This window comes from Lichenostomus cassidix, unplaced genomic scaffold, assembly GCF_008360975.1.
Source record: "Lichenostomus cassidix isolate B80296 unplaced genomic scaffold, HeHo_3.0 HiC_scaffold_55, whole genome shotgun sequence".
Classification (NCBI taxonomy): domain Eukaryota; kingdom Metazoa; phylum Chordata; class Aves; order Passeriformes; family Meliphagidae; genus Lichenostomus; species Lichenostomus cassidix.
Genome location: NW_028148054.1, coordinates 1 through 19,874, shown reverse-complemented (window position 1 = coordinate 19,874; position 19,874 = coordinate 1). Strand labels below are relative to the sequence as shown.

The 19,874-nt window shown below is 50.5% G+C and overlaps 2 protein-coding genes and 1 long non-coding RNA gene across 3 annotated transcripts in view; 1 reads left to right on the top strand and 2 right to left on the bottom strand.

Annotated features, from left to right (window-relative positions):
* Positions 1 to 3,023, top strand: part of CLN3 (CLN3 lysosomal/endosomal transmembrane protein, battenin) — a 31,088-nt gene extending 28,065 nt beyond the window's left edge. The window contains exons 14-15 of the mRNA XM_085048599.1: positions 1,359 to 1,519; positions 2,288 to 3,023. Coding sequence (XP_084904725.1) covers positions 1,359 to 1,475 — 117 coding nt within the window. The 3' untranslated portion in view covers positions 1,476 to 1,519; positions 2,288 to 3,023. The remainder of the gene's footprint in view (positions 1 to 1,358; positions 1,520 to 2,287) is intronic.
* LOC146420140 (uncharacterized) lies at positions 1,386 to 2,620 on the bottom strand. Its single transcript, XR_014849259.1, has 3 exons — positions 2,547 to 2,620; positions 1,525 to 1,889; positions 1,386 to 1,462 (listed from the first exon to the last, which is right to left on the bottom strand). It is a non-coding gene; the product is annotated as an uncharacterized LOC146420140 (long non-coding RNA).
* Positions 3,024 to 3,272: 249 nt separating the features above from the next.
* On the bottom strand, positions 3,273 to 9,806 carry LOC146420138 (myc-associated zinc finger protein-like). The gene is made up of 4 exons (XM_085048600.1): positions 9,311 to 9,806; positions 6,833 to 6,896; positions 5,280 to 5,448; positions 3,273 to 3,582 (listed from the first exon to the last, which is right to left on the bottom strand). Exons 1-4 carry the CDS (start codon positions 9,781 to 9,783, stop codon positions 3,506 to 3,508), a joined length of 783 nt encoding a protein of 260 aa, XP_084904726.1. The 5' UTR covers positions 9,784 to 9,806; the 3' UTR covers positions 3,273 to 3,505.
* Positions 9,807 to 19,874: the final 10,068 nt, after the last annotated feature.

Genomic DNA, 19,874 nt, shown 5'->3' with positions numbered 1-19,874 from the left:
ATTGAATTGGGGAAAATTTGGGAAAAATTGGGGGGAAATGGGGAAAAAAATGGGAAAAATTTGGAAATATTGGGAAAATTTGGGGAAAAACGGGTTGAAAATGGGGAAAAATGGGGAAAAATGGGGAAAAATGAGAAAAAATGACCTAAAAATGGGAAAAGTTGATGATAAAATGACGAGTAAAAAACTGATAAAAAGTTACCTGAAAATGGGAAAATGGAAAAAAATGGGAAAAATGGGAAAATGGGGAAATTTGGGGAAAAATGGAAAAAATTGAGAAAAAATAGGAGGAAAAAATGGGGAAAAATGGGGAAAAATGGGGGAAAATGGGGGAAAAATGGGAAAAAATGTGAAAAATTGGTGGGAAAATGGGGAAAAAATGGGAAAATTTTGGGAAAATTGGGAAAATTTGGGGAAAAATGGGTTAAAAATGGGGAAAAATGGGGAAAATTTGGGAAAAAATGGGAAAGAATGGGGAAAAATTGAGAAAAAATAGGGAAAAAATGGGGAAAATTTGGGGGAAATTGGGGAAAAAATGGGAAAAAATGGGGGAAAAATGGGGAAATTTGGGGAAAAAATGGGAAAAATTGATGAAAAAATTATGAAAAATGACTCAAAAATGGGAAAAAAAATGAGAAAAAATGAGCTAAAAATGGGGGAAAATGGGGAAAATTGGGGAAGAAATGGGAAAAATTGAGAAAAAATATGGGAAAAATAGGGAAAAAAAGGGGAAAAATTGGGGAAATTGGGGAAAATGGGGAAAAATGGGGGAAATTGGGGAAAAATTGGGAGAAATTTGGGGGAAAAATTTGGGAAAATTTCGAGAAATTTCGGGAAAAAATTGGGGGAAAATTGGAGAAAATTAAGGGAAATTTGAGGAGAAATTTGGGGAAAATTTTGGGGAAATTTGGAGAAAAATTGGGGAAAATTGGGGGAAATTGTGGAAAAATTAGTGAGAAATTTTGGGTAAAAAAAGAGGGAAAATGGGGGAAAAATGGGAAAAATTGAGAAAAAATAGGGGAAAAAATGGGGAAAAATGGGGAAAATGGGGAAAAATGGGGGAAATGGAGGAAAAAATGGGAAAAATTGGTGGGAAAATGGGGAAAAAATGGGAAAAATTTGGGAAAATGGGGAAAATTTGGGGAAAAATGGATTAAAACTGGGGAAAAATTGGGGGGAAAATGGGAAAAAATGGGGAAAATGGGGAAATTTGGGGAAAATTGGGGAAAATTTGGGGAAATTGGGGGAAATTGGACAGTGAGTGACCATTGAGTGACCATTGAGTGACCACTGAGTGACCATGAGTGACCAATGAGTGACCACCGAGTGACCACTGAGTGACCTTTGCCCCCTGGCAGTTCCCCTCCCCCGCCCAGCCGCTGGCTGTCGCTGTGGTCACTCTGCTGGCCGAAGTGTCCATCGCTGTGGCCGGAGGAGTGGCCTTGGGAGCTCACCGGGCCTTCTGTGGCCAGTGAGTGACCACTGAGTGACCACTGAGTGACCACTGAGTGACCACTGAGTGACCAGTGACCAGTGAGTGACCAGGAGTGACCAGAAGTGACCAGTGACCAGTGAGTGACCAGGAGTGACCAGGAGTGACCATTGGCTGCTGAGTGACCACTGAGTGACCCCAGGAAGTGACCAGAAAGTGACCACAGAGTGACCATTGAGTGGCCAGAGTGACCACCGGAAGTGATCACAAAGTGGCTTTGGAGTGACCATTGAGAGACCCTGGAAGTGACCATTGAGTGACCACTGAGTGACCCAATGGATTGGCCTTGGAGTGACCACTGAGTGACCCCTGAAAGTGACCACAGAATGACCACTGAGTGACCATTGAGTGTCCATTGAATGGCCATCGAGTGACCACTGAGTGACCACAAAGTGACCTTGGAGTGATTGCTGAGTGACCACTGAGTGACCCAATGGATTGGCCTTGAAAGTGACCCCAGAGTGACCTCAAAGTGACCACGGAGTGACCACAAAGTGACCTCAAAGTGACCACGGAGTGACCATTGAAGAACCTCAGAGTGATCTTGAAAGTGACCATTGAGTGACCACTGAGTGACCACGGAGTGACCATTGAAAGACATCAGAGTGATTTTGGAAGTGACCACTGAGTGACCCTGAAATGACCTTGGAGTGGCCTTGGAGTGACCACTGAGTGACCCCAAAGTGACCACTTGAAGTGACCCCAAAGTGACCCTGGAGGTGACCCCAGAATGACCATTGAGTGACCACTGAGTGACCCTGGAGTGGCCTTGGAGTGACCATTGAGAGAGCCCAGAAGTGACCACTGAGTGACCCAATGGACTGGTCAAGGAGTGACCACTGAGTGACCCTGGAAGTGACCACTGAGTGACCACTGAGTGACCCAATGGATTGGCCTTGCAGTGACCATCGACTGACCCCAAAGTGACCACTGAGTGACCCCAACTTGACCCCAGGAAGTGACCCCTGAGTGACCATTGAAAGAAGTCAGAGTGACCACTGAGTGACCACTGAGTGACCCAATGGATTGGCCTTGAAAGTGACCCCAGAGTGACCACTGGGCATTGGTCATTGACCTCCTGGAGTGACCACTGAGTGACCTTGGCGTGACCATCGAGTGACTATCGAGTGACCACTGAGTGACCACTGAGTGACCCCTGGAAGTGACCACAGAGTGACCACAAAGTGGCCTTGGAGTCACCACCGAGTGACCACTGAGTGACCACTGAGTGACCACCGAGTGACCGCAGAGCATCTCAGAGATTTTGGGATGAAAAACAGAAATTTGGGAGGAAAAACCAAAATAATTTCCAAGGAAAAAAAAAGTGAAATTTTGGACAAAAACCCAAAACCTCAGAAAATAAAAAATTCCGAAATTTTTTGGGGGAAAAGAAGGAATTTTGGGCAAATCCCAGATTTTGGGGGAAAAAAAGGAATTTCGGGCAGAAAAGTGTAATTTTGGGAGAAAAAAGAGATTTTGAGGCAAAAAAAGGTGATTTTGGGCAAAAATAAAAGTTTTTTTGGAAAATTTTGGATTTTGTGGAAAATTACCAATTTTATGGAAATTTTATGGAAAATCGTCAATTTGGGATCCAAAAAAAGTGAATTTCGGTGGGAAAATCCCCAAATTTTGGGTCGAAAATCCTCCATTTTGGGCCAAAAGTTCCCAAATTTGGTGAAACTCCCGCTGGGCGTGGCTATGACGTCATCGCCGCTCGGCCCCGCCCACTCCTCCCCCAGCCAATCCCAACCCACCCGGAAGTGAAGAACTGGGCGGAGCCTTTCGGATGGAGAGTTTTTATTGGTCAGGCCACGCCCCTCCCCCGCCGGCCACACCCACTCGGGGGCGTGGCTTGGTGGGGGAGGAAATGGGCGTGGCTTGGGTTGGCCACGCCCACGGAGGGTGGGGGAGGGGAAATGGGGGTTTGGAGCATGGAGGGGGCGTGGCTTGGGGAGGAAGGGGCGTGGTCAGGGGAAAAGGGGCGTGGCTGGCCCGGCCCCGCCCCCCCGCGGCTCACCAGGATTGGCTGGGCTGGTCGATGGGGGGAGGGGCGGGGGCGGGGCCTGGGCTGGGGGCGGGGCAGCCGGCGCCTGGGGAGGAAAGGGGCAGAGTCAGGGGAGCCACGCCCACCGCGGGAGACACGCCCCTGTTGGCCACGCCCAGATTGGGGAAGCTCCTCCCCCAGCTTGGCCACACTGACCAGTGGGCAGTGACCACTCTGAGTGACCACTGACTGAGTGACCACTGACTACTCCGAGTGACCAGTGACTCAAGTGACCACTGACCACTCACACTGACCACTGACTGCTCTGAGTGACCAGTGACCACGCCAAGTGACCAGTGACCCAACTGACCACTGACCACTCACACTGACCACTGACTGCTCTGAGTGACCACTGACCATGCCGAGTGACCACTGACTATTCCCACTGACCACTCCCACTGACCACTGACCATTCCGAGTGACCACTGACCACTCTGAGTGACCAGTGACCCAAGTGACCACTGACCACTCACACTGACCACTGATCATACTTGCTGCCCACTGAGCAGTTCTGCTGACCACTCCTGCTGACCACTGACCATTCCCAGTGACCACTAACGGCTCCCAATAGCCACTGACCATTCTGAGTGACCACTGACCATTCCCACTGACCATTCCCACTGACCACTGACCACTCCTGCTGACCATTCCAACTCACCACTGACCATTCCCACTGACCACTAACAACACCCCCAGCCCACTGACCACTCCCAATGACCACTGACCATTCCCACTGACCACTAACAAAACCCACAACCCACTCCCCACTCCAAATGACCAATGCCCACTCCCCCAGCCCACTGCCCACTCCCACTGCCCACTGCCCATCCCAGCTGACCTCTGGTGGGTCCCTGCTGGCCGCGGGCGCCGTGGCCGTGGACGCGCAGGTGGTCAGTGACGTAGGAATGACGTCATTCCAATGACCACTGACCACTGACCATTCCCATTAACCATTCCCACTGACCACTGACCATTCCCACTATCCATTCCCACTGACCACTCCAAATTACCACTGACCATTCCTAGTGACCACTCACCATTCCCACTGACCACTAACAACACCCACAGCCCACTCCCAGTGGCTACTGCCCACTCCCACAGTGACCAGTGACCCCGGCTGACCTCTGGGCTGTCCCTGCTGGCCGCAGGCACCGTGGCCGTGGACGCGCAGGTGGTCAGTGACGTAGGAATGACGTCATTCCCAATGACCACTGACCACTGACCATTCCCACTAACCATTCCCAGTGATCACTGACCACTCCCATTGACCACTAACCACTCCCACTGACCACTGACCGTTACAATTAATCATTTCCATTGACCACTGACCATTCTCACTGACCACTGACTATTCCCATTGACCATTCCCAGTGACCAATAACCATTGCCATTGACCACTAACCATTCCCACTGACCATTCCTAGTGACCATTGACCATTCCCATTGACCTTTCCCACTGACCATTAATCCTTCCACCTCACCACTGACCATTCCCACTGACCACTCACCATTCCCACTGACCATTCCCACTGACCACTAACACCCACAGCCCAATGCCCACACCCACTGACCACTGACCATTCCCAATGACCACTGACCACACCTGCTGACCATTCCCACTGACCATTAACCATTCCCACTGACCACTAACAAAACCCACAACCCACTCCCCACTCCCCCAGCCCAATGCCCACTCCCCCAGCCCACTGCCCACTCCCACTGCCCACTGCCCATCCCACTGACCTCTGGGCTGTCCCTGCTGGCCGCGGGCGCCGTGGCCGTGGACGCGCAGGTGGTCAGTGACGTAGGCGGCGCTCAGCAGCTTCCCGCAGACGTGGCACGGGACTTTCTCCTCGTGGCGAACGGCGTGAGCGCGCAGCCGGTCCCGGGTGGCGAACGCCGCCTCGCAGGTCTGGGGGGAGAGTGACCACTGAGTGACCACTGAGTGACCACTGAGTGACCAGTGACCAGCAGGGAGCAGCTGTGTGAGCAGTGACCCAGGGGTCACTCAGGGTCAGTGAGCGCGCAGCCGGTCCCGGGTGGCGAACGCCGCCTCGCAGGTCTGGGGGGAGAGTGACCACTGAGTGACCACTGAGTGACCGCTGAGTGACCCTGACTGACCAGTGAGTGACCAGAGTGACCACTGAGTGACCACTGAGTGACTGCTGAGTGACTGCTGAGTGACTGCTGAGTGACCAGTGAGTGACCAGTGAGTGACCATTGAGTGACCAGAGTGACCACTGAGTGACCACTGAGTGACTGCTGAGTGACCACTGAGCGACCAGTGAGTGACCACTGAGAAACCACTGAGTGACCACTGAGTGACCACTGAGTAACTGCAGTGACCAGTGAGTGACCAGTGAGTGACCACTGAGAAACCACTGAGTGACCACCGAGCAATGACCCCTTGGACAGAGATGATGAGTTAGTCATCAACCTCCCTGAGTGATGACTGAGTGACCAACTGACCACTGAGTGACCACTGAGTGACCACTGAGTGACCACTAACCGATGAGTGACCATTGAGTGACCACTGAGCAATGATTTCCTGGATGGAGATGATGAGTTGGTCATTGACCAGCCTGAGTGACCAACTGACCACTGAGTGACCACTGAATGACCGCTGAGTGACCGCTGAGTGACCAGTGACCAGCAGGGAGCAGCAGTGTGAGCAGTGAGTCAGGGGTCATTCAGGGGTCACTCAGGGGTCACTCTGGTCACCCAGGGGTCACTCAGTGGTCACTCAGGGTCACTCAGGGTCACCCAAAGGTCAAGAGGTCACTCAGGGAATAAGGGGGGATGGGAAATGGGGGAGGGGATGGGGTGGGGGAAGGGTCAGTGGGGTCACCCAGGGGTCACTCGGGGTCAAGGGGTCATCTGGAGGTCAAGATATCACTCAGGGGTCACTCAGGGGTCAAGGGGTCACCCAGGGGTCATCGAGGTCACCCTGGGGTCACAGGAAGCTCAGGGGAGGGGGAGGGGCACCGAGGGGTCAGCCAGGGGTCACGGGGTGGAGGAGGGGTCAGGGTGGGCGTGGTCAGTTGGGCGTGGTCAGTCGGCCATGGTCAGCTGGGCGTGGTCAGTTGGGTGTGGTCAGCTGGGCGTGGCCAGTCAGCCTTGGTCAGCTGGGCTTGGTCAGGGTGGGCGTGGTCAGCTGGGCGTGGTCAGTAGGGTGTGGTCAGCAGGGCGTGGTCAGTTGGGCGTGGTCAGTAGGGTGTGGTCAGCAGGGCGTGGTCAGTTGGGCGTGGTCAGTAGGGTGTGGTCAGCAGGGCGTGGTCAGTTTGTTGTGGCCTCACCTGGCACTTGAAGGGACGCTCGGTGGAATGGACCTGCCGGACGTGGCTGTTCAGGTGGTCCGGCCTGGGGAGAGTGACCAGCAGTGACCACCAGTGACTGACCAGTACTGACCAGTGACTGACCAGTGACCAGCAGTGACTGACCAGTGACCAGCAGTGCCACCAATCCAATGACCCAATGATGACCCAAAGTCCAACGATGACCCAATGACCACCGTGACCCAACGATGACCCCAAGTCCCACTATGACCAGAACCCAATGATGACCCAATGACCACCATGACCCAACGATGACCCCAAGTCCAGCCATGACTCAATGACCCTCCATGACCAATTGATGACCGAATGACCACCATGACCCCATGGACCTGGAGAAGCTCTTCCCGCAATGGCCGCGGGCGTACGGCTTGTTGACCCATTGACCCAATGACCACCATGACCCAATGACCGCCATGACCCAATGACCACCATGACCCAATGACCCAATGATGACCCCAATCCCACCCTGACCGAATGACCACCATGACCACAACCCAATGGCCACCATGACCATCATGACCACAACCCAATGATGACCCCAAGTCCAACCATGACCATGACCGTCCATGACCAATCGATGACTGAATGACCACCATGACCCAATGATGACCCAACGATGGCCACCATGACCCAATGACCACCATGACCCAGTGATGACCTCAAGTCCCTCCATTACCATGACCCTCTATGACCAATTGATGACTCGATGACCACCATGACCCAACAATGACCACAATGACCCCATGACCACCATGACCCAATGATGGCCCAATGACCACCATGACCCAATGACCCAATGACCCAGTGATGACCCCAAATCCCACCAGTCCCAACCATGACCCGATGACCACCGTGAACCAACAATGACCCAATGACCACCGTGACCCAACGATGACCCCAAGTCCCACCATGACCCAATGACCACCATGACCCAATGACGGTGGTGTTGTGTGGGGTTTGTGTGTGGTTGTTGGTGTTGTGTGTTGACCCAACAATGACCCAACAATGACCACCATGACCCCACGATGACCATGCTGACCCTGCTGACCTGGAGAAGCTCTTCCCGCAGTGGCCGCATGCGTAGGGCTTGTTGACCCATTGACCCGGTGACCAACCACAACCCAATCCCACCATGACCCAACGATGACCCAATGTTGTGGGGTTTGTGGTGGTTGTTGTTGGTGTGGTGTGGTGTGGTGGGTGTGTGTGGTGTGTTGTGCCACCATGACCTAACGATGACCCCAAGTCCCACACGTCCCAACCATGACCCAATGACCACCATGACCCAATGAGCCCGCGACCTGGTGATGACCCGCAGTGCCCGCAGGCGTAGGGCTTGTTGACCCATTGACCCAATGACCAACCACAACCCAATACCACCATGACCCAATGATGACCCAATGGCCACCATGACCCAATGACCACCATGACCCAACGATGACCCCAAGTCCCACACGTCCCAACCATGACCCAATGACCACCATGACCCAACGCTGACCCCGCTGACCTGGAGAAGCTCTTCCCGCAGTGCCCGCACGCGTAGGGCTTGTTGACCCATTGACCCAGTGACCACCATGACCCAATGACCACCATGGCCCAACAATGACCACAATGACCCAACAACCACCATGACCCAACAATGACCCAATGCCCACCATGACCCAATAATGACCACCATGTCCCAATGACCACCATGACCCAACGATGACCCAATGACCACCATGACCCAATGACCACCATGACCCAACGATGACCCAATGACCACCATGTCCCAATGACCACCATGACCCAACAATGACCCAACGATGACCACCATGACCCAATCCCACCATGACCGTGTGGTTGACCCAATGACCACCATGGCCCAATGACCCAAAGGCCACCATGACCCAACAATGACCCAATGACCAGCGTGACCCAATGTCAAGCATGAACCATGGCCTCCATGACCAAGTGATGCCCAATGACCACCATGACCCTGTGATGACCCAATGACCACCATGACCCCGCTGACCTGGAGAAGCTTTTCCTGCAGTGGCCGCACACATATGGCTTGCTGACCCATTGACCCAATGACCACCATGGCCCAATGACCACCATGACCCAATGACCCAATGACCACCATGACCCAACAATGACCACCATGACCCAACAATGACCCAACGATGACCACCATGACCCAATGACCACCATGACCCAACAATGACCCAACAATGACCACCATGACCCAATCCCACCATGACCCAACGATGACCCAATGCCCACCATGACCCAATGAGCACCATGACCCAGTGATGACCCCAAGTCCCACCATGACCCAATGACCACCATGACCCAACAATGGCCCAACGATGACCACCATGACCCAACGATGACCCAAGTCCCACCATGACCCAATGACCACGATGACCCCACAATGACCCCGCTGACCCCGCTGACCTGGAGAAGCTCTTCCCGCAGTGGCCGCACGCGTAGGGCTTGCTGACGTGGCCCTGGTGCGACCGGACGTGCGACGCCATCCTGTCCTTGCGCTTGAAGCGCTGCTGGCACACCGGGCACTGGAACGGCCGCTCGTCCGTGTGGGACAGCCGGTGCCGCTTCAGGTGGTACACGTCGCGGAACGACTTCCCGCACGTGTCGCAGGCGTGGCTCTTGCGCGGGCGCCGCGGCGTCGCCTCCGGCTCGCCGTCGCCGGGCGGGGCGGGGCGGGGCGGGGCGGGGGAGGGGCGCGGGGCGGGTTTGGGGACGTCGGGGACGTCGGGGCCGCCGTGGGTGGCCTGGTGGCGCCGCAGGTTGTAGCCGTTCTTGAATTCTTTCGCGCACAGGCCGCACACGTAGGGGGCGCCCTTCGGCCGCCGCGGCGACGTCATCGGTGACGTCATCGGCTGTGACGTCATCGGCTGCGAGGTCATCGCCTGGGTGGCCGGTGGGGATGACGTCACGGCGGGGGGAGGGGCTTTGAGGGCGTTGGGGTCGATGGTGGGAAGGGTGGAGGTGGAGGGGAGGGGCGGGGGGAGGGGAGGGTCGGGGTGGGCGGGGCCGGAGGGGGGAGGGGCAGGAGGTCAACCGGAAGTGGGTCGGGAGGGGCGGGTGGGGGAGGGGCGGCGGCGGCCTGGAGGGGGGAGAGAGAGGTTCGGACCAGTTTGGACCAGTATGGACCAGTTTGGACCAGTATGGACCAGTTTGGACCAGTATGGACCAGTGTGGACCTGTTTGGACCAGTATGGACCAGTTTGGACCAGTTTGGACCTGTTTGGACCAGTATGGACCAGTATGGACCAGTTTGGACCTGTTTGGACCAGTATGGACCAGTATGGACCAGTTTGGACCTGTTTGGACCAGTATGGACCAGTTTGGACCAGTTTGGACCAGTGTGGACCAGTTTGGGCCAGCATGGACCAGTCACTGACCAGTATGGACCATTATGGACCAGTGTGGACCAGTGTGGACCGGTATGAACCAGTTTGGACTAGTTTGGACCAGTTTGGACCAGTGACTGACCAGTCAAACCAGTGCCTCCAGTCCCCCCAGTAACACCAGTATCATCTCCCCAGTGCTCCCAGTAACACCAGTTCGACCCTCCCCATCACCCCCAGTGTCCCCAGTGCTCCCAGTGCCACCAGTGTCACCTCCTCTTCACTCCCAGTATCACCAGTGCCACCTCCCCATCACTCCCAGTCCCCCCAGTAACACCAGTTCGAGCCTCCCCAGTGTCCCCAGTGCCACCAGTGCCACCAGTGTCACCAGTCCCACCCTCCCAGTGCTCCCAGTATTGCCAGTATCATCTCCCCATCCCTCCCAGTGCCACCAGTGCTCCCAGTAACACCAGTTTGAGTCCCCCCAGTGCTCCCAGTGCCACCAGTGCTCCCAGTATAAAGCCACACTGGTGTCCCAGTGCTCCCAGTAACACCAGTAACATCTCCCCATCACCCCCAGTGCTCCCAGTAACACCAGTATCATCTCCCCAGTGCTCCCAGCGCTCCCAGTTCCCCCAGTCTGAGCCTCCCCAGTGCCCCCAGTGCTCCCAGTATCACCAGTATCATCTCCCCAGTGCTCCCAGTGCCACCAGTGCTCCCAGTATGAAGCCGCAGTGGTGTCCCCATCACCCCAGTGCTCCCAGTAACACCAGTGCCACCTCCCCAGTGACCCCAGTGACACCAGTAGCATCTCCCCAGTGCTCCCAGTGCCACCAGTTTGAGCCTCCCAGTGCTCCCAGTAACACCAGTGCCACCAGTTCGAGCCTCCCCAGTGTCCCCAGTGCTCCCAGTAACACCAGTATCATCTCCCCAGTGCTCCCAGTGCTCCCAGTGCTCCCAGTAACACCAGTGCCACCCTCCCACCGCTCCCAGTAACACCAGTAACACCAGTCCGACCCTCCCAGCTCTCCCAGTGCTCCCAGTATCATCTCTCCATGGCTCCCAGTGCTCCCAGTATCACCAGTTCGAGTCTCCCCAGCTCTCCCAGTGCTCCCAGTATCACCAGTATCATCTCCCCATCGCTCCCAGTATCCCCAGTCCCACCCTCCCAGTGCTCCCAGTACTCCCAGTGCTCCCAGTATCACCAGTCCCACCCTCCCCAGCTCTCCCAGTATCACCAGTATCACCAGTCCGACCCTCCCATCGCACCCAGTAACACCAGTGCCACCAGTTCGAGTCTCCCCAGCGCTCCCAGTGCTCCCAGTATCACCAGTATCATCTCCCCATCGCTCCCAGTATCCCCAGTCACACCAGTGCCACCTCCCCAGTGTCCCCAGCACTCCCAGTATCACCAGTATGACCCTCCCAGCTCTCCCAGCGCTCCCAGTATCACCAGTATGACCCTCCTATCGCTCCCAGTGCTCCCAGTATTACCAGTTCGAGTCTCCCCAGCTCTCCCAGTGCTCCCAGTAACACCAGTATCATCTCCCCATCCCTCCCAGTATCCCCAGTCCCACCCTCCCAGTGCTCCCAGTGCTCCCAGTATCCCCAGTATCACCAGTCCGACCCTCCCCAGCTCTCCCAGTTCCCCCAGTATCACCAGTCCCACCCTCCCAGTGCTCCCAGTAACACCAGTGCCACCAGTTCGAGTCTCCCCAGTGCTCCCAGTGCTCCCAGTATCACCAGTCTGACACTCCCAGTGCTCCCAGTTCCCCCAGTATCACCAGTCCCACCCTCCCAGTGCTCCCAGTATCACCAGTTCGAGTCCCCCCAGTGCTCCCATCGCTCCCATCGCTCCCAGTATCACCAGTATCACCAGTCCCACCCTCCCCAGCTCTCCCAGTGCTCCCAGTATCACCAGTATCATCTCCCAGTGCTCCCAGTATCCCCAGTCCCACCCTCCCCAGTCCGCTCCCCTCCCTCCCCTCCCCCCAGCCCCACCCCCTCCCCTCCCCACCCCGCCGGCCCCGCTCTCCCTCCCTCCCCCGCCGCCCCTCCCCCACCTGGAAGATGAAGCTGCTCCAGCCGGAAGGATCCATGTCGCGACAGAGCGGCGGCGACACGAGTCGCGACCGGAGCCGCCGAGGGAGGTTGGGCGGGAGGGGAGGGAAGCGAGGGATGGGGTGGGGAGGAGCGGGGGGGCTCGGGGAGGGGAGGGGGGAGGGGAGAGGAGCGAGGGGATTGGGGGAGGGGCGGGGAGGGGGCGTGGCCGGCCGGGCGGAGCTGATTGGCTGCCGCCCGGGCGGCGGGGAGAGCTGATTGGGCGGGGCGAGGGGGGGAAGCCACGCCCACCCCCGGCTAAGCCACGCCCACCGCGCGGGTTTTCCCGCCCGGCTGGAGCTCCGCGCGCCGCAAGATGGAGGAGGCCACGCCCACTTCTAAATCCTGACCCCTGATTGGCTGAGCCACGCCCACCCGCCGGAACGGACCAATCAGAGGCGGCGGCGCCATGTTGGGAGAGCGTTGGCATGGCAACGGCGGCGCGGCGCTGATTGGTTGGCGGCGGGAGGGAGGCCACGCCCCTTTTTTGGGAATTAATTGGGGTGGTTAATTAGCGATGGACACGCCCATTAGGGGATGGGTTTGGCCACGCCCACTTTGGGCCACGCCCACTGTTTGCCTGCTGGTTTGAGGTCCCAAAAATCCCCAAAATATCCCCAAAAAATCCCCAAAAAATTCCCAAAAAATAAGCTGAAAAATCCAAAAAAATTCCCCAAAAAAATCCCCAAAAATCCCCAAAAAATCATCCGAAAAATCCCCAAAAAATCCCCAAAAATCAGCCGAAAAATCCCCAAAAAATCCCCAAAAATTCCCCAAAATTCCCAAAAATTCCCCAAAAATTCCCCCAAAAATTAAAAAAAAACCCAAAAATCATCTGAAAAATCAAAAAAAATTTCCCCAAAAGTCCCCCCGAAAAAACCCCAAAAATCAGCAAAAAAATACCCAAAATTATCCAAAAAATGCCCAAAATATCCCCCAAACAATGCCCAAAAAATCTCCCCAAAAATCCCAAAACATCAAAAAATATTCCCAAAAAAAATCCACAAAGAATTCCCCCAAAAAATAAAAAAATTTCCCCAAAAAATCCCAGAAAATCAGCCGAAAAATTCCCAAAAATCCCAAAAAAAAATCCAAAAAATTTTTTTAAATCCCCTAAAAATCTAAAAAAAATCCCCAAAAAATAATAAAAAAAAATCTCCAAAAAATCCCCAAAAATCCCCAGAAAAATCTCAAAAAATTCCCAAAAAATTCCCAAAAAATCAGCCAAAAATCAAAAAAAAAAAACCAAAAAACCCAAAAAATGCCCCAAAATATCCCCAAAAATCAGCCGAAAAATCCCAAAAAATTTTTTTAAAAAAATCCCCAAAAATCCAGAAAAAATCCCCCCAGAAAAACACTAAAAATCATCCCAAAAATCTCCAAAAAATCCCCAAAATCAGCCCAAAAAAATCACTAAAATTTCCCCAAAATTCCCCCAAAATTTCCCCAAATGTTTTTTTCCTCCAAAAATTCCTCTTTTGTCAGCAAAATGACCCAAAAATTGCCTTTTTCCCCCTAAAAATCCCCAATTTTGTCCCCAAATCCACTTTTTTTCTCCCCAAAATCAACATTTTCCCCCCAAAATTCACCTTTTCCCTCTAAAATTCACATTTTTGGCCCCAAATTCCTATTTTTCACCCCCAAATCCACCATTTTTTAAAAGAAAAATCGATTTTTCACCCAAATTTCACTATTTTCCCCCCAAAATTGACATTTTTTCCCCAAAATTCCAAATTTTCCCACCAAAAATCCATTTTTCTCCCCAAAAAATCCACTTTTTTCACCCAAAATTGATAATTTCGCCCCAAAAAATCCGCATTTTTCACTCAAATCCACCTCTTTTTTAAAAAATCCATTTTTTTCCCCCAAATTTTCCCTTTTTCCTCCCAAAATTCCTCTTTTCTCTCCCAAAATCCACCTTTTTGCCCCAAAATTCACCCTTTTTTCTGCCAAAATTCCACCTTTTCCCAAAAAATTCCACATTTTTTCTACCAAAATTCCCTTTTTTCTCCCAAAAATTCTCTTTTTTCCTACAGAAATTCACTTTTTTTCTCCCAAAAATTCCCTTTTTTCTCCCAAAATTCCTTTTTTCCCCCCAAATTCCCATTTTTTTCTACCAAAATTCCCTTTTTTCTCCCAAAAATTCCCTTTTTTCCCCAAAATTCCTTTTTTTCCCAAAAATTCCCATTTTTTTTCTCCCAAAATTCCCTTTTATTCCTAAAAAATTTCACTTTTTTCCCCAAAAATCCCATTTTTCCTCCCAAAAATTCCCTTTTTTCCCCAAAAATCCCATTTTTTTTTCTCCCCAAATTCCCCTTTTTAGGTGAATTTTCGGAATTTTTCAGTGGAATTTTGGGGATTTTTTTTCCCCTCCTACTTCCGGGATGTTTCACTTCCGGTCACGCCCATGGGCGGAGCCTCAACAAGCCACGCCCACTTTTGGGATTTCCGTCGATTTTTTTGGTGTTTTTAATGAGATTTTTGTTCCATTTTGGGTGGAATTTTTGGGATTTTGGGGATTTTGGGGATTTCCACCACTTCCGGTCACGCCCATGGGCGGAGCCTCACCAAGCCACGCCCACTTTGGAATATTCTAGTTTGATTTTTAGTGTTTTTATTGGGATTTTTGTCTGTTTTGAGTGGAATTTTTTGGGATTTCGATGGAATTTTTTTGGGGATTTCCAGATAATTTCGGGGATTTTCGGTACTTCTGGTATTTCCACCACTTCCGGTCACGCCCATGGGCGGAGCCTCACCAAGCCACGCCCACTTTTTTATTTCCAGGCAGATTTTGGGTGTTTTTAATGCTTTTAAAATTTATTTTCAAGTGGAATTTTTGGGATTTTTGGGGATTTTTATGGACATTTTGGGATTTTCGTCACTTCCGGCCACGCCCATGGGCGGAGCCTCCACCAAGCCACGCCCACAATCCTTTCCCAGGGTGGAATTTGGTCATTTTTGGGGTGAATTTTGGTGATTTTCTGGTAGAATTTTTGGGATTTTTTGAGTGGAATTTTGGGGATTTTTTTGGGGAGGGACTTCCGGGATTTTTCACTTTCGGCCACGCCCATGGGCGGAGCCTCCTGCCAAGCCACGCCCACTTCCGGATTTCCATCAATTTTTGGGTGTTTTTAATGGGAATTTTTGTTCCATTTTGGGTGGAATTTTTGGGATTTCGATGGAATTTTTGGGATTTTTGGGATTTTGGGGATTTCTGTCACTTCCGGTCACGCCCATGGGCGGAGCCTCGCCAAGCCACGCCCACTTTTTGCTTTCCAGGCAGATTTTGGGTGTTTTTAATGCTTTTTTATTGTATTTTCAAGTGGAATTTTTGGGATTTTCGAGCGGAATTTTTGGGGATTTTTATGGACATTTTTGGATTTTCGTCACTTCCGGCCACGCCCATGGGCGGAGCCTCCACCAAGCCACGCCCACAATCCTTTCCCAGGGTGGAATTTGGTCATTTTTGGGCGAATTTTGGTGATTTTCGGGTAGAATTTTCGGGATTTTTGAGTGGATTTTTGGGGATTTTTTTGGGGGGACTTCCGGGATTTTTCACTTCCGGCCACGCCCATGGGCGGAGCCTCACCAAGCCACGCCCACTTTGGAATTTCCGTCGATTTTTAGTGTTTTTATTGGGATTTTTGTCTGTTTTGGGTGGAATTTTTGGGATTTTGATGGAATTTTGGGGATTTTTGGGATTTCTGGGATTTCTGACACTTCCGGTCACGCCCATGGGCGGAGCCTCACCAAGCCACGCCCACTTTTGGTATTTTCATCAAATTTTTAGTGTTTTTAATGGGATTTTTTTGTCTTTTTTGGGTGGAATTTTTGGGATTTCGATGGAATTTTTGGGATTTTTGGGATTTTGGGGATTTCTGTCACTTCCGGTCACGCCCATGGGCGGAGCCTCACCAAGCCACGCCCACTTTTGGTTTTCCAGGCAGATTTTGGGTGTTTTTAACGCAAATTTTTTTATTTTCCCGTAGAAATTTCTAGATTTTTTTGGGATTTCCCCCACTTCCGGTCACGCCCATGGGCGGAGCCTCACCAAGCCACGCCCACTTTTGGGATTTCCATCAAATTTTTGGTGTTTTTAATGGGAACTGTTTTCCCTTTTGAGTGGAATTTTTGGGATTTTCACAACATTTTGGGGATTTTTGGTACTTCCGGAATTCCCACCACTTCCGGCCACGCCCGTGGGCGGAGCCTCACCAAGACACGCCCACTTTTTGGATTTCCAGGAGATTTTCAGTGTTTTTAATGAGATTTTTGTTCCATTTTGGGTGGAATTTTTGGGATTTTTGGGATTTTTGGGATTTCTGTCACTTCCGGTCACGCCCATGGGCGGAGCCTCGCCAAGCCACGCCCACTTTCGGATTTGCAATCACATTTTCAGTGTTTTTAACGCAAATTTTTTTATTTTCCCGTAGAAATGTCTAGATTTTGGGGGATTTCCCCCACTTCCGGTCACGCCCATGGGCGGAGCCTCCTGCCAAGCCACGCCCACTTTCTGGATTTCCATCAAATTTTTTGTGTTTTTAATGGGATTTTTTTGTCTTTTTTGGGTGGAATTTTTGGGATTTCGATGGAATTTTTGGGATTTTGGGGATTTTTCGACTTCCGGCCACACCCATGGGCGGAGCCTCTCTAAGCCACGCCCACTTCCTGAATTCCAGACATATTTTGGTGTTTTTAACGCGAATTTTTTTATTTTCCCGTAGAAATTTCTAGATTTTTGGGGATTTCCGTCACTTCCGGTCACGCCCATGGGCGGAGCCTCCTGCCAAGCCACGCCCCCAGCAGTTGGCGCTCTCTCCTGGCCCCGCCCAGCGCCGCCACGTTCTCCGCCGCGCGCCGAGCCAGGTAGGGAATTGTCACCTCCGGGGGACCCAAAGGGACAGATTTGTACACCGAGAGACCGCGCCGGCCTGCGGGGGACGTCACTTCCGGTGGGTTTGGGGGGATTTTGGGGAATTTGGGGGATTTTTGTTGGATTTTTGGGGGAATTTTGGGGATTTTAGGGTTAATTTTAATGGGATTTTTGGGGATTTTGGGGGAATTTTGGGGCAATTTTGGTGGTTTTTGGGGTAATTTTGGGGGATTTGGGGTTAATTTTGGGAATTTTAGGTTAATTCTGGGGAATTTGGGGGAATTTTGGGGGAATTTTCGGGATTTTGGGAATTTTGATTATAGGGTTAATTTTGATGGGACTTTTGGGGTTCTTTTGGGGGAATTCGGGATTTTGGGAAATTTTGGGAATTTTTGGAATTTTGGGGGAATTTGAGGAATTTTGGGGGATTTTAATATTTGGGGAATTTTGTGAATCGGGGATTTTAGGGTTAATTGTTGGATTTTGGGGGTATTTTGGATGGGATTTTGTGATTGGGGTTAATTTTGGGAATTTTGGGGATTTTGGGGGAATCGGATTTTGGGGATTTTTGGGGATTTTTGGGGATTTTTGGGTTAATTTTGATGGGATTTTGGGGTGAATTTTAGGGTTAATTTTGGGGTTAATTTTGGGGGTATTTTGGGGAATTTTGGGGAATTTTGGGAGATTTTGGGGATTTTGGGGATTTTTGGGTTGGAATTTTGAGGTGAATTTTGGGTTAAGTTTGGGGAATTTTGAGGGATTTTTGGATTATTTTTGGCTAATTTTGATGGAATTTTGGGATTCATTTTGGTGAATTTTAGGGTTAATTTTGGGGTTCATTTTGGGGTTCATTTTGAGGAATTTTTGGGGATTTTAGGGTTAATTTTGATGGGATTTTGGGGTCATTTTGGGGCAATTTTGGTGGGTTTTGGGGTAATTTTGGGGGATTTTGGGGTTAATTTTGGGAATTTTAGGTTAATTCTGGGGAATTTGGGGGAATTTGGGTTATTTGGGGAATTTTTGGGGGAATTTTCGGGGATTTTTGGGGGATTTTTGGGGATTTTTGGGTTAATTTTGATGAGATTTTGGGGATTTTTGGGAATTTTTGAGTGGAATTTTGGGGGAATTTTGGGGATTTTTGGGGATTTTTGGGTTGGAATTTTAGGAATTTTTGCAATTTTTGGGAATTTTTGGGTTGGAATTTTGAGGCCAATTTTGGGGTTTTTGGGGGGATTTTGGGATGAATTTTGAGGTCAATTTTGGGGGATTTTGAGTGATTTTTGGGGATTTTAGGGTTAATTTTGAGGTTAATTTTGGGTGATTTTTGGGGTTATTTTTGGGGTATTTGGGGGATTTGGGGTTAATTTTGGGGGAATTTTTGGGAAGTTTGGGGAATTTTCAGGGATTTTTGGGTTAATTTTTGATGGGATTTTGGGTTATTTTAGGGAATTTTGGGGGAATTTTGGGGGATTTTTGGGGGATTTTGGGATGAATTTTCAGGTCAATTTTGGGTTTTTGGGGGAATTTTTGGGAATTTTAGGGTTAATTTTGATGGGATTTTGGGGGAATTTTGGGGGAATTTTGAGGGATTTTTTGGGAATTTTTGGGATGGAATTTTGAGGTCAATTTTGGGTTAATTTTGGGGAATTTTAAGTGATTTTTGGGGATTTTGGGGTTAATTTTGAGGTTAATTTTGAGGTTAATTTTGGGTGATTTTGGGGTTATTTTGGTGGATTTTGGGTTTTTTGGGGGATTTTGATGGGATTTTGGGGGAATTTTGAGGGATTTTTGGGGATTTGGGGGTTAATTTTGAGGTTAATTTTGATGGGATTTTGGGGAATTTTGGGGGATTTTTTGGGGGATTTTTGGGAAATTTTGGGAGACTTTGGGGATTTTGGGGATGGAATTTTGGGGAATTTTGGGGGATTTTGGGGTTCATTTTGGGAGACTTTGGGAATTTTGGATGAATTTTGAGGTAAATTTTGGGTTAATTTTGCGGAATTTTGAGGGATTTTTGGGGATTTTGGGGTAATTTTGGAGTAATTTTGGGGATTTTGGGGTAATTTTGGGATTAATTTTTGGTTAATCTTAGGGAATTTTGGGATTAATTTTGAGGTCAATTTTGGGTTAATTTTGGGGAATTTTGAGGGATTTTTGGGGTTAATTTTGGGGATTTTGGGGTTATTTTTGGGGTTAATTTTGGGGATTTTGGGGTTATTTTTGGGGTTAATTTTGGGGAATTTTGAGGGATTTTGGGGGAATTTTGGGGTTAATTTTTGGTAAATTTTGATGGGATTTTGGGGTTATTTTTGGGGTTATTTTTGGGTTAATTTTGGGGTTAATTTTGGGAGTTTTGGGGTTAATTTTGGTGTAATTTTGGGTTAATTTTGATGGAATTTTGGGTCAATTTCAGTGTAATTTTGGGGTCAATTTCAGGTCAATTTTGGGTGATTTTTGGGTGTTTTTTGGGTGAATTTTGGGTCAATTTTGGTGCAATTTTGAGGTTAATTTTGATGGAATTTCAGTGTAATTTTGGGTCAATTTCAGGGTAATTTTGGGGTAATTTTGAGGTTAATTTTGGGGTGATTTTGGGTGAATTTTGGGTCAATTTCGCTGTAATTTTGGGGTATTTTTGGATGGTTTTGGGGTATTTTTGGATGGTTTTGGGTCATTT

Excerpts from the sequence above, each read along its gene's own strand:
- LOC146420138 (XM_085048600.1), bottom strand. The coding sequence starts at position 9,783 with ATGACCTCGCAGCCGATGACGTCACAGCCGATGACGTCACCGATGACG. Across the intron at positions 6,897-9,310 it reads TGCGGGAAGAGCTTCTCCAG|GCCGGACCACCTGAACAGCC; the intron begins GTCAGCGGGGTC and ends CACTCTCCCCAG. Across the intron at positions 5,449-6,832 it reads AGCGTCCCTTCAAGTGCCAG|ACCTGCGAGGCGGCGTTCGC; the intron begins GTGAGGCCACAA and ends CTCTCCCCCCAG.